This window comes from Magallana gigas, chromosome 5 (assembly GCF_963853765.1).
Source record: "Magallana gigas chromosome 5, xbMagGiga1.1, whole genome shotgun sequence".
Taxonomy (NCBI): domain Eukaryota; kingdom Metazoa; phylum Mollusca; class Bivalvia; order Ostreida; family Ostreidae; genus Magallana; species Magallana gigas.
In genome coordinates this window covers 33,254,908-33,269,200 of record NC_088857.1, presented here as the reverse complement: position 1 = coordinate 33,269,200, position 14,293 = coordinate 33,254,908, and the positions used below count along the sequence as shown (strand labels likewise).

Genomic DNA, 14,293 nt, shown 5'->3' with positions numbered 1-14,293 from the left:
GAATGTCATCAAAATCTTTTGTATTGTATCAGTTAGAACATGCATATATGTTCTACTATCTATCGATCAGCTAGATAATACTTTTCTCATAATGACTTAATTACATCCAAACTTTGAGACAGTTAGAATTTGCTTCTTTTTGTTTCCATGACAGTGAAAGCTAAGGCATTTATCATGAATTCTATTTTAATCATTAAATGACTTACCTTTTGTATGGGAGGTAGCCTCTTGCTCTCTCTGTTAACAGCCTCCAGGGTCTCTATGTGCATTGCCACCACCCCGGGGATCATCTGGTGGAGGGACTTGATGTGTTCTTGTGTCACCCGGCTATCATTGCACACCTTGTCCACAAACCGGGTCACAAACTTAATCACGCTGGCGCCCACATCACAGATCTCCATTTCATCATACCCACTTTCAGCATCGATACTTTCACTGTCTGCCAGACTGAAAAACATAAGGTACAAACATATTTTACATAAGTTATTAAATTACCGTAAGAAAAATTTCTGTTCTTCAAAGAAGCAGTAGAAAATTTACCCTTTCTATACTTTTGACCATGCCTGCTAATCTTCTTTGATAAATTAATGTAACCTGTATTGGGCTTGCGTTTTGTAGGTTTCATCTCTTTCTGTTTTACTGTGTACCACGATGCCTTACATTGTTGGTACCAGTACATTTCCACTGGTCGCTATACCTGAAGGCCATGTTGCCTTATCTTGGTGTTATATTGCAGTTGCTTATTATACTTGAGTGCAATATTGCCTTAATTTGAAGCTACATGTATGTTGCAGTTGCTTGCGATACACAAGGGAAATGTTGCCTTAACTGGAAGCCATGTTGCAGTTGCTTGCTATACACAGGGGATATGTTGCCTTACCTGGAAGCTATGTTGCTGTTGCTGTTGCTCTCCCAATCAGGAGACAGGGCCTTCATGGTTTTCTGCGTCTCTAGGGGGACCCTCATGTACACCATGCGATTGGCGTAGTGGATGGCCTGACTGTAGACGGTCGACTCCTCATTGCTGATCATCTCCGCCTTCTTCTCCTCACTCAGGGTCGGCCAAGTCCGTAACTGAATACCAAACCAAATGGTAATTCCATTTCATACATAAAGCATAACTTAACATGACTAAGGTGAAAACTATTTCTGTCATAATACATGTATTTATTTGTATTTATGCCAGTTTATGGGTGAATATTTTTTAGAAATACTCTCTCCAAGCCTATCAAATCAAACAGATCAAAGATAGTAAAATGAAAACTAGAGGTACTGTGAGCAAGCTCACAATTGATACCCCCCGCTAAGAAAAATCATAACTCATGTATTTTTTCTATTATAGAAAATATTGAATGAATCTATTTCATCGTCCATTTTCTATAAATAACAACTGCTCTATTTTTTAAAACTGTTCATGCTTAAGTACACAAACCAATTTCTATTCCTTAAATTCCTTTTTAGTTCAAGTTAACTGTTAATGCATGAGGACATTTGCATCCTTATGTTAACAAACATGACTCGAATCAAACGAAATTCCACATGTCAAGCAGCCACTTAATATAAACATTTTGAATTATTGGTATACTGAGCCCGATTTTTTTTTAACAATGACCTTGAACTTCCTCAATTGACCTTTGGTCAAGGTCATGACATACTCTCAGGTTATAAGCATTCTAGATATGAATTAAGAACTTCCAATATTTGTCCATTAGAAAGATATGGACTGGACACGAGTTTTATTCTTTTCTGCACACACCTTGGCCTTGCCCAAATGACCTTGGGTCAAGGTCATGACACACCCTTAGCTCATAAGCAATTTTTGTGTGAACTGAGAACTTCCAATGTTTCTCCAGAAGAAAGATATGGACCGGACAAGAATTTTTGCAATTTTTTCTGTCAGTGACCTTGACCCTGCCCGAATGACCTTGGGTTAAGGTCATGACACACCCTTAGGTCATTAGCAATCTTTGGGTGAACTTAAAACTTCCAATGTTTCTCCATAAGAAAGATATGGACCGGACACGAATTTTGCACATTTTCTGTTGGTGACCTTGCCCTTGCCTGAATGACCTTGGTTCAAGGTCATGACACACCCTTAGGTCATAAGCATTTTTTGTGTGAAGTAAGAACTTCTAATGTTTCTCTATAAGAAAGATATGGACCGGACACGAATCGAACAGACGGACGGACAGACGGATGGACAGACGGACGGACGGACAAGGTGATTCCTATATACCCCCCAAAACTTCGTTTGCGGGGGGTATAACCAATGAAATGGTAATTCTAGGAGAGATTTACCTGTTCCGCGGCTATTTCTAGGGCCCCCATCTCCCTGGCACGATAACTGGATCGCTTCTCCTGTGTCACACTCTGTCCATTGCAATTTTTACTGACGTTCAACTCACTGTTCTGAAATCCAAAAAGAAATGTTTATTTTGAAACAAATAAATAACTCCAAATGAATAGTTTCAATACAATGATAAAGGAAGATGTTAATAGAAAAAATACAGAGCAATAATAGTATAAAACAATAAAGATAGAACCATTTTAACAAGACCTTGGACTTTCGGTGGGACATAACGACCTATTTCTTACATCAAAACAAGTTAAATATGATGCTGATGTTGAGTGAAATATGCATAGATTGTCTAGTCTTAGCTCAAAAGCCAGACAAATCTTGTTGATTTCAAAGAGCCATGGCTGAGTGGCCAGAAATGAAATAGACAGGACTACATCACATTGCTGTTTGACAGAACTACTCAAAGTCCAAGTTCCTATTAAAATGGTTTTAAAATCAACTTCATATGAAATTGAGAAAAAAGTACAACTATCTATTGGGCAATTCTTACTAAAAAATGGAAAAATAAAATTGGTGTACATGTGTAGTGTCTGTTTAGATGTACTGTAGAATTATTATAAATATCCACAAAACATTAACTAGTGGGTATTGTTTTTTTTACAAAAAAACACATGTCTCCCCTTCTCCCCAAGGATTGTATTATGGGGCAAATTTAACGATTGTAAAGAATAATGTCAGCTATATGTTACCCAGACCCATATTTTTCTTAATTTGACCTTGAGTAAAACATGGTCAAGGTCATATATAAATCAATAGTACACCTAAGTGTATTATTATTGTTCTTTGTTTAAAGTTTGAATTCCTTCTGTCAAAGTATATTCAGGAGTTGAACAATGAAGTTTTTTCTAATTTGACCTTGAAATAAAAATTTTAAGGTCAAGGTCAAATTTTTTGGTAAGGTTCAACTAGTTATATACCATCCATCCATGATACAAGTTAAAAGTCTGTATGTTAAAGGAGTCTTGTGTTATGGTCAGGACAATGTTTTTTATGAAAAGCTTGACCTTGAAGAACAAAATAGGTCAAGGTCAAAACTTTTGGTGGCGTGCACTCATTCTCAATACCATCTACCTATGTTCCAAGTTTGAAGTCTTAATGTCAAAGGGTATTAAAGTTATGACCCAGACAAAATTTTATTATTTTTTTTCTTTTTTCTTAATTTGACCTCGAGTAAAACAAGGTTAAGGTCAAATATTATCCAATAGTACAACTAAGTGTATTATTAGTGTTCTCTGTTTAAAGTTTGAACTCCTTTTGTCAAAGTAGATTCAGGAGTTGAGCAATGAAGGTTTTTCTAATATGACCTTGAAATAAAAATTCTAGGTCAAGGTCAAAAATTTGGGTAAGGTTCAACTAGGTTATATACCATCTATCTATGATACAAGTTTAAAGTCTGTATGTTAAAGGAGTCTTGTGTTATGGTCCGGATAATATTTTTTATGAAAAGCTTGACCTTGAAGAACAAAATAGGTCAAGGTCAAAACTTTTGGTTACGTGCACTCCTTCTCAATACCATCTACCTATGTTCTAAGTATGAAGTCTTAATGTCAAAGGGTATTAAAGTTATGACCCAGACAGAATTTTATAATTTTTTTTCTTAATTTGACCTTGAGTAAAACAATGTCAAGGTCAATTATTATTCAATAGTACCGGGGTACACCTAAGTGTATTATTATTGTTCTCTGTTTAAAGTTTGAAGTCCTTCTGTCAAAGTATATTCAGGAGTTGAACAATGAAGTTTTTTCTAATATGACCTTGAAATAAAAATTCTAGGTCAAGGTCAAAACTTTTGGTAAGGTACAACTAGGTTATATACCATCTATCTATGATACAAGTTTAAAGTCTGTATGTTAAAGGAGTCTTGTGTTATGGTCCAGACAATATTTTTCATAAAAAGCTTGACCTTGAAAAACAAAATAGGTCAAGGTCAAAACTTTTGGTGCCTTGCACTCCTTCTAAATACCATCTACCTATATTCCAAGTTTGAAGTCTTAATGTCAAAGGGTATTTAAGTTACGGCTTGGACAAATTTGGATGAAGAAGAATAAGAAGAAGAAGAACTAGACACGATCTCGTTGCGAGCAACGAGGAGGTCTTCCGTTGCTTCATAGAACAAAATATGACATCATCGACTTTGATTTTCGACAACAAAACATGTTATGGAAAAAGGAGTGAAGTACTAATGCTTTATTGTATCGCTTTTTATAAGTTCTCTTGCTTTTTTAAATACTTGCATTTCTTTCAATTAAGATAGAAAGGATCAAACTTGTTTACCTCTGGTCCCTAAAAACCCTTATTGGGTAACGCAAGAGAAAATCATTATATTGTTAGGATATACAAACGTATTATACCTAATCTAGCTTTAATAACCTTTCACAAAATGCTCTCATTAAAGGGCTAAAGATAAAGATTTTAGAGCTCTTTGATCCCCTAATTTAAGGGACAAGTCCCTTTTTCTTGGATTCAAATGAAAGGACATTTAATTCTGAACACATTTTGTCAACAAGTGTTTAGAAATTCGTTCCCGTTCTGGAGATATATGAGAAAGAAGTTTTTAGAGGCCTATCCCTTATCTCCTTATAGGGGCTGTTTAACGAAATTTTGAAGGTTGCATTTTGTTGAGAACATCATTTTGAACAACTTTTCTTCTGTACTGCATTACAAAATATATTTCCTTTCTGAGATATGGGTGATCAAAATTTTTGTTTTTTGGCCCCTAAAAACCCTTAATTACGTAACACATGATAAAATCATTACATTGCTTTAATACATAACTATAAGATAAACACATTTGCTTCTTTAACATTTCACAAAATATCCCTCAATAAAGGGTTATAGATAAAAGACTTTAGAGCCCTTTTGCATCATTTTGAACAACTTTTCTTCTGTACTGCATTTCAAAATATTTTACCTTTCTGAGATATGGGTGATCAAAACTTGGGACTTTTGACCTCTAAAAACCCCAAATTACAAAACACATGACAAAACCAATACATTGCTTTGATACATAACTGCAGGATAAACACATTTGCTTCTATAACATTTCACAAAATATCCCTCAGTAAAGGGCCATAGATAAAATACTTTATAGCCCTTCGGTCCCCTAATTTTAGGGGCTAGTCCCTTTTTCTTGATATCAAATGAAAGGTTATTTAATTCTTCATAAATGTTGTTCAACAAGTGTTTAGAAATTCGTTACCATTCTGGAGATAGATGAGAAAGAAGGTTTTAGGGGCCGATCCCATAACTCTTTATAGCGGCCGTTTAACGAGATTTTGAAGGTTGCATTTTGTTGAGAACATCATTTTGAACAACTTTTCTTCTGTATTGCATTACAAAATATATTTCCTTTCTGTGATATGGGTGATCAAAATTTTGGTTTTTTGGCCCCTAAAAACCCTTAATTACGTAACACATGATAAAATCATTACATAGCTTGAATACATAACTATAAGATAAACACATTTGCTTCTATAACATTTCACAAAATATCTCTCAGTAAGGGGCTACAGATTAAAGACTTTAGAGCCCTTTGGTCCCCTAATTTTAGGGGCCAGCCCCTTTTTCTTGATATCAAATAAAAGTTCATTTAATTCTACACAAATTTTGTTCAACAAGTGTTTAGAAATTTGCTACCGTTCTAGAGATATATGAGAAAGAAGGTTTTAGGGGCCGGTCCCTTATCTCCTTTTAGGGGGCGTTTAACGAAATTGTGACGGTTGCATTTTGTTAAGAACATCATTTTGAACAACTTTTCTTCTGTACTGCATTACAAAATATTTTTCCTTTTTGAGATATGGGTGATCGAAATTTTGGACTTTTGGCCCCTAAAAACCCTTAATTACGTAACACATCATAAAATCATTATATTGCTTGAATACATAACTGTGAGATTAACATATTTGCTTCTATTATCTATTACAAAATATCCCTCGGTAAAGAGTTATGGGTAAAAGACGTTAGAGCCCTTTAGGTCCCTAATATTAGGGGCCAGCCCCTTTTTCTTGGTATCAAATGAAAGGTCATTTGATTATAAAGACATTTTGTTCAAGAAGTGTTCAGAAATTCGTTACCATTCTTGAGATATCTGAGACAGAATGTTTTAGGGGCCAGTCCCTTATCTCCTTTTTGGGGCCGCTGAACCAAATTTTTTAGGTTGCATGTTGTTAAGTATATCATTTTGAGCATCTTTTCTTTTATACTGCATTTCAAAATATTTTTCCTTTTTGAGATATAGGTGATCAAAGTTTTGGACTTTTGACCCCTAAAAACCCCTAATTACGTAACATATGAGAAAATCGTTATACTGCTTGGCTTTATAACTGTAAGATAAACATATTTGATTCTATAATTTATTACAAAATATCACTCGATAAAGAGTTATGGGTAAAAGACTTTAGAACCTTCTAGATCCCTAATTTGAGGGGCCAGCCCCTTTTTCTTGATATCAGCAGAAAGGTCTTGTAAAAATAAACTTTTTTTACATTACATGTTTTAACAAAATATTTTCCAGAAAAGAGATAAAGAGAGAAAAGCACAAAAATTCACGACACTTTTTTAATGTCAATTTTCAAGCCATAGCGAGCTTTGGCGCCAGTAGTGCTAAACATACAAAACAACAATCATGCAAAACTTCAATCTTTCCTTTACCTACCGTAAAAATTTGAGCTTAATATCTCTTATAGTTTAGGAGAACAACAGAAGACAAAATACCCATATAAAAATTAGAAAAATCTAAATATCTCAAAAACGGATATGACGTCATCAATACAAAAAATTTCCTATCAAGTTCAGACCACTATCTAACACATCCTAAAATTTGATTGAAATCGGCCGAGCCGTTTCTGAGAAATCGCGTGCACAAAAAAAGGCAGAAAAATAATAATAATAATAGGGAAAAAGAAACAAAGCAATAACAAGAAGGTCTTCCGTTGGAAACGGAAGACCTTAATAAGAAGAATAAGAAAGTCGACAAAAACAATATGTCTCCCCTTTGAAAGGGGAGACATAATTTCTGTAGATTTTGAGGAACATTTGACAACTTGAATCAAGATGGGCATATCATGTGATACAATGATTCCAATTTTTTTCTCTTGTCAACAAGTGATTAACAATTCAAAGTCCCTGAAATCAATGATATTTTTAACCCACCAAATTCACCTCCAAAAGTTGGTGAATGCAATTTACAGCACTTTCAATTCAGAAATAAAAACTCAACTCATAAAAATTTACCCCAAAGAAAGTTTGTATTTTCAGTACTATTGTCCTCTCTATTGAACATACTTTGTGGGTAGGGGAGCTTTGGAAACTGTCTCGTTTATCACCCACGTGGTTCTCCTCAAAGTGTGGTGCGTACAGCTGCTGTATTTGTTTCTGGACGTCCAGGTAGAACGCCGCCTCCCAGAACTGCATGTTCTGCCACACAGCATGCTCCTGTACACAGGTGTAGGCAAACTGGATGATCCCCGTACACAGTCTCTGAAAACAACAGGTAAATATCACACCGGTTCAAATTCCTCTATAATATACAGAATCATCAATTCAAATATCTAACATTAACTTTATATAATCATTATATTGCAGACAGTAATATCTAAACTGGTCAAACTGTACAATTTCCCTGATGAAAAAACTTTCAAAACAGTTTGAGCGAAGAATGTTACTACAAACATGTACTAATTGTAAGGACACATCTGGATATACAGAATGAATTACCATTGTAAGAATATTTTACATCATTTGGTTCCTATAAGAATTTATTATGAAAGTGAAGATTACAGATCACTTAGATGAAAGATGTTTGACTGTAAACATAGAATGTTACGAGCCTACTATCCTTGTTTTTAATCTGTCAGACTTACCCGATAGAAGGTTGTGGCCAGAGGCAGTATGGCGGCAGCCACTCCATTTTCGTCCATGCTTGAGTCGTTCTGTAGGCAGCAGTTGAGAAGCTTGACCACCAAATCAAACTGCTGGTGCTCCAGCACTGCCCTGTTAGAGCGGATATGATAGCTCAGCTCCTGGGTCAGAGCCAGACGGGCCACTCGACTCTTGAGAGCCCGCAGGACCGCAGGGAATATCTGTGTATACAAAATGTTATGCCAAGTTTCCACTAGGATTTTCTTACTTTAACTTGACATTTTCAGGACTCTAAGTTTCTGAGAAGGCTAAGTTCCATTTTAATTTGATGAGTCCCAAAAGAATTATGTTTAATCCATATGTCTACAGTGTGTTATGTTTAAATATATAGGATTTGTTAAGGCATGCTGATTTTAAAAATTACCTAATGTCTCAATTATAATGTCATAACTGAAAGTTATAAATGAAAAAGGTATATGATATATAATAACATACTCATTATACTACAACTTACAATTCTTGCATCTGAGATTTTGTTGTCAAACACAAAGTTGATGCAGTTCCGTAGAACTTCTAGTCGTCTTGCATTGTTGTCAACAATTCGCTGTCTGTCAACAAGAGCTGTGATTGGTGTTCCCATGGGAACGATCCTCACTTGGTGAGGTCGCAAAGGGATCCTGTTAAACAACAAAACTGTTTAATGCCAGTACATAGCAGACAAAGAAGGTACATGTCTAAATATACCTCTCTTCTAATCAGGGGATGTCTGAACTTACTAAGCAGAATAAATTGATCTAAATATGATGATGTGTTTATTTACAATACAGAAATCAAAAATATATCAAGTCTGTGGTTGACTAGTTCATAATTTTAAATGTTTGTACATGAATTTAGATTAGTAGTTAGATAATCTCTCTGTAGATACATGTACCTACTTTAACACTGTATCCCTGTACAGTTTGGTTAAAGAGAATAACTTAGTAGTTTTCAACTTGCTCCATTTAAAATTTGCCTACTGTGAATGAGGGCAAATAAGACAAATTTTGAACTAAAATGGGTGAAAATTTCCCTGTATACAGTTGAATACATGGTAGTTTTATTTTCTCTCCATGTACTTACTTATTAATGTTTTGCTTTTCAATGCCTTCTCTCAGGATTTTGTGCACATTTTCACTATCCAAGATAGGAAACGGTGTCTGGTGGATTCTGTTGTATGCCCCCTCGGTTGGTTTGGGAACTTTCTGTACATAGGGCTGTGGGTTTGGACTTTCCTACAATGTAATATGTATTGCAATATGTCAAATTATTGAAAAAATTCAACTTTAATTAAATCCCTATAACAAACCAGAGGGTCAACATTCTTTTAATTTCACCATAGGCATTTTGTAACTTTTCACAATAGTTTTCTTGTATTCAAAAGAAAAAGAAATTCCTTGGGCATATATATAAAACATTTGGGCAAAATGTGAAAATTTGGCACATTTTCGACAAATTTTCATGGGTTCTCATAGTTAAAATTGATTACTTTTGAGATGATCCCTTAAAAAATCGAAGAAGTAAAAAATTATGTTTCAATCTAAAAGTAATTGATATTAACATTAAAGAACATGCAAGAAATTTTATCAAAATATCTAGGGTAGAAATAATTAGCCTCGCCTTGTTAAATGGTGTAAAGCTGTGTTCAAGATGCAAACAGACTGAACACTGACACTGACTTTACATGGAAACTTACATTGGTGTGGAGCTGCTTGGCCAGATCTTTGATGTGTTCCATAACCTTGTCTGGGTCTGCAGACTCTACTGTCAGCTGGTCATGGATGTTTGCATAGACCTAACGATTCACAAAAATACACTCATATAGCATGAAGTGGTATAGCACAATACACAGTAATCAATGGACCTACAATTATCTTCTATTCTGTAAATAATATTGCAAAATGGCATTGAAAACTACATGTATGACAAACCATGGAGAACTGTAGAAGCACTGACCTCATCAAAAATATCACAGGCTCTGTAGGGGTTTCCCCTCTCAGCCACAAATGTTCCAAAACCCATTCCCTCCAAGACTCGTACGACGAATTCAGCATCCACCATTCCTCTATGGCCCAGAAAGTTTGCCTGGTGAACAAATAATCTAAACCATTAACAGATTCATATAACACATTTGTCTAAGATTTGGGCCAATCAAAAAAGATCACACTCGTATGAAATTTTTTTTTCTTCAAATTTGATGAATATTTTAGGATTAAATACTGTAAATTCCTAATTAAACAAGAGGAATTAATATCCGCCTAAATCGCGTGAAGCCCGTCTCGCGAATTTCAAAATCTTGTTTTTAATTTTCAGACATATGTTAACTACATGAAACTTTGAAAAAATTTCGGCATTTGCGATTTGATGGAAAACTGTTGAATCGCAGAATGAAGTACTCGCATAAAATAAAGCAGTTTACCATTTCTGACTTCAGTTTAATATTTTTCTCATATTCTACCAAATATCACATCAAGGTTTAAACATTTATATCGTGTGTTGTTTGTCTACTGATACAGAAGGTTTTAACTTTGGTACATGTATTATGTTAGTGTTCATACTTTGTGGAAGGTGATGAACGGTTCTGGGTGTATTCTAATCACAGTCAAACAGGATCTGTAGCCCGTCAGGAGCTCAGCGAAAAAACGAATAAATATTGCACGAATTTCTTTATCCTACAATGAAATTATGTTGAGTTATTTTTAAAGAAAAAAAATATTGGATTATTTCATTTTCATTTCTTTAACAAGAATAAACAATATTTCTATTATCACAGTACATGGAAGTTCAATTGCAAATTCATGCATCTAACCCATAAAATTAAATCAACATTACAATCAATGATCAGTACAAGTAATAACATAGAAGGTCTGAAACTATCAAACAGCTTAAGTGTGCTTTACTATCTAGACAGTACCTTTTGTTCCAATGAAGGAGGTTTCTTTGGTGAGGGTGGAGGAAATGCATAGTCGGCCATCAGTAAGTCAGCATTCATCACCTAATGGAACATTCAAAAATCTCTTCTAAATTGTTTTGTTAAAAATCTGCATCTGTTTTAGCAAATGTCCTCTTGATTAGTCTGTATATACAATATTACCACAAACAATGGGACCAAACATTGTTCATCTAGTCTAAAATATCAAAACTTCCAATAATTAATTGAATGTAAAGTAAACAGTAAAGTAAACAGTAAACAGTAAAGCCATCTTCTCTCCTCATCTAAACTAACCAATTTAACCAAATTATCCCCCTCTTCAATTACACTGTACATGTATTGCAATATAACATTAATTTAGATCTCCTTTAGATGTTAGAATGAATTTCTTTCAGCAATTTAAAAAAAAGTTCATTGATTTGTGAATGATCATTATAAATGATTTTGTTAGTATCATTGGTAATTTGTTTTGTAATTTAAATGGGATCAAAATTCATTGGTTGTTTTGTTAATACGGTATATCCTTTTTGACAGTTGAGGAGCCAAGACATACACATAGTTTGTTCATGCTTAAGCCAATTCTTTGTTTTGCCAGGAAAGATTAATTAAAGATTGCTTGTAAATTATCATTCAGATGTTGGCAGTTGCTGAGCTCCGAATTAACATAAGTTTTATCAGTCATTGTCCTTTCCTCAGTAAGCTTTGAGATGTACTGATATTGATTTAATATGAAAGTAAGAGTTTTTTTAAACTAGACCAGTTGTAATTGTCTAATCAAGTTTTTTTTTTGTCTTTCAAAAAATGTTTTTCACTAAAGTGATGGGCAAAATTTGAGTCTATTGTTCTTTAACTGAAAAAACTTCCCACTTTTATAGTTTCTATTTCAACTCAGCTTGCAATTAATGTCATAACATAAAGACACTGATACTCAAGGGAATCTTTCTTTTGATTTCAACTGTGGGCTGAGGATTGGACAACATAAAGAATTTCAATTTTTTGAGACATTCAAGATAGAGTGATTCACTGTCATTTAAGCATTCCATAATTCCAAGCAGCGTGTTATCAGACAGAGAGAGTCTCAGATTTTTCGCAGCTGAAAAAGAAACCTCATCTTACCATTTCTGACCAAGTACATGTAGATATTGAAGATATATCTATCTGAAAGCCAAGTCACCAGAAGGTTACCAATAAGCTCAGGTGCTTCTTACAGAAAATATCCAAAGGGTAGAAATTTTACTTCATCGTCAAAATAAACAATAGTTATTAGTGTAAAACAAATCCACACACAAGAAGCCAAAACAAAGATAAAGAAACTGATTCAGAATTTTTGTTTTTTAAAAGAAAATGAAACAAAATTCAAAATTTAGCTATTTTTGTGCCCATATACATGAGATAATAGTGAAATACAGAGCTAACACAGAACTCTAAACATCTAAAGCTGGCAGTGTTCATAAAATCGACACTATAACGTGTCCAGAGAACTACAGACAGAGACAATGCATTAGTACCATGGTGAGGGCTTTCTTGGCGCGGGACACCATTGGCTCCGGCAGCGTGGGGAGGTTGACACACTCCGGGATATGGACACTCCCTCCATCAAGATCCACCACGATCACATCCACCTAAACACAAGAACAGGCGGATACACAAAGCTTACTCTGGCCTTAAATCTCAACAGAATTTAATCACTAATAGATTATTTCTTTCAAATTGCAGTATGGAAATAGCCTGGCTATACCAACTTCAGTTTTTATCATTTACATACCAGATCAGCAGTATCATCAGCCAGGGAGGAATGGACTCCTGCGATAAATGGTGTGGGTGTGTTCAGGACCTCATAAAGCGGGGCCGGCAAGATAGGGACATACACATAACTACAAATTAAGAGTATTTCATAACAAAGTTGTGGTTCTTGAGAATGCATACTGTACATGCAAACTTTCAAAATGTAAATGAACCATACGATATTGGCATAAAAAACAGTGAACCAAGTATTATTCACACAGATATTTATTCACGAATAGCCAGTGGGGATCAAAGAGGATCAATTTCTTCGTGGATATAGCATAACGAAATTTAAGTCTGCTCACAATGTTGCAAATATTCATTGCATATCATATAATACTTGCAGGTAGGTTTTAAGGAGATACCTGTATTTGAGAGGGTACTGAAGGATGTTGATTGCCTGACATGCGTCTGTGAGGCGGGAATAACTTTGAGAATGGAAGAGTATTTTGTGGTCCGTGAGCGCTGCACAGAACAGGGTCAGCACATTCTGTATTCCTGTTAACAACAAAAATCAACAATCATGTCAATTATTAACCCATTTCCATGGAAAGAACAATGACAGAATCAATTTTGAAGATGGTAAGGTTGAAGGTTGCAGTCTTGTTCCCACGCCCATTACTGCACTGAAGACTAAGTCATTTGTCCCGTTTCTGATTGTGTATTGTAAATACTTCACCAATTAAAAAAAGCATGTGTGAATGTAATACGTACCTAGCTGTTGAAATAGCAGTGCTGTGGCACTGTGTGAGGAGGGGACAGTTCCACTGACTGGGGGCTGCAGGGCCTGTCTGTCCCCCGCTCCTATAGAGAACCGAACCTGAGGACCACCTGTCAATACATGGGGGAAACTAGTCATTACAATGATTACAACTATTCACCAATTTTCCTAATCAATTGGAACCTGACATTCATATACAAGCATAATCTATTACAGTATAACTATAACTAGTGACATCGATTGTCGTAAGTCTTGTAAAAGCCTAAACACCATCTGTACAGCCAAGTATCATTACACATATTTTCTCATCTTCTCTTTGCTACCTATTCTAATACATGTGTCTGTTTTACTCAGGGTGTTCAATGTATCTTATTGGAGAGATGCTGTTCAAGAAGTACACAAACCTGGGGGAGGGACCTGAACACAGCCCAGGATGTTCCCCACCAGTGCCTCCAGCTGTACATCTAGCTTGTCTACATAAGCTGTGTAGATAATGCCCAGGCAGTTCTACAAAATACAACAACATTCATACAGTACATGCTTCATACTATACATTACAGTTGAACTTCGATATCTCGAACACTGATATCTTGAATACAGT

At 35.1% G+C, this 14,293-nt stretch overlaps 1 protein-coding gene across 6 annotated transcripts in view; it reads right to left on the bottom strand.

Annotated features, from left to right (window-relative positions):
• Positions 1–14,293, bottom strand: part of LOC105342685 (myotubularin-related protein 13) — a 41,947-nt gene that overhangs the window by 17,077 nt on the left and 10,577 nt on the right. For 4 of the 6 annotated variants that reach the window (XM_020073089.3, XM_020073090.3, XM_020073091.3 and 1 more), the window contains exons 4-20: positions 14,097–14,199; positions 13,686–13,802; positions 13,337–13,469; positions 12,952–13,060; positions 12,695–12,808; positions 12,303–12,344; positions 11,169–11,249; positions 10,813–10,926; positions 10,211–10,339; positions 9,951–10,049; positions 9,338–9,489; positions 8,733–8,895; positions 8,221–8,439; positions 7,643–7,837; positions 2,299–2,409; positions 881–1,074; positions 207–447 (exon numbers count right to left, since the gene is read on the bottom strand). In XM_020073089.3, coding sequence (XP_019928648.3) covers positions 207–447; positions 881–1,074; positions 2,299–2,409; positions 7,643–7,837; positions 8,221–8,439; positions 8,733–8,895; positions 9,338–9,489; positions 9,951–10,049; positions 10,211–10,339; positions 10,813–10,926; positions 11,169–11,249; positions 12,303–12,344; positions 12,695–12,808; positions 12,952–13,060; positions 13,337–13,469; positions 13,686–13,802; positions 14,097–14,199 — 2,316 coding nt within the window. The remainder of the gene's footprint in view (positions 1–206; positions 448–880; positions 1,075–2,298; positions 2,410–7,642; positions 7,838–8,220; positions 8,440–8,732; positions 8,896–9,337; positions 9,490–9,950; positions 10,050–10,210; positions 10,340–10,812; positions 10,927–11,168; positions 11,250–12,302; positions 12,345–12,694; positions 12,809–12,951; positions 13,061–13,336; positions 13,470–13,685; positions 13,803–14,096; positions 14,200–14,293) is intronic. The other 2 variants (XM_011449704.4, XM_066084596.1) reach the window with 1 other exon arrangement.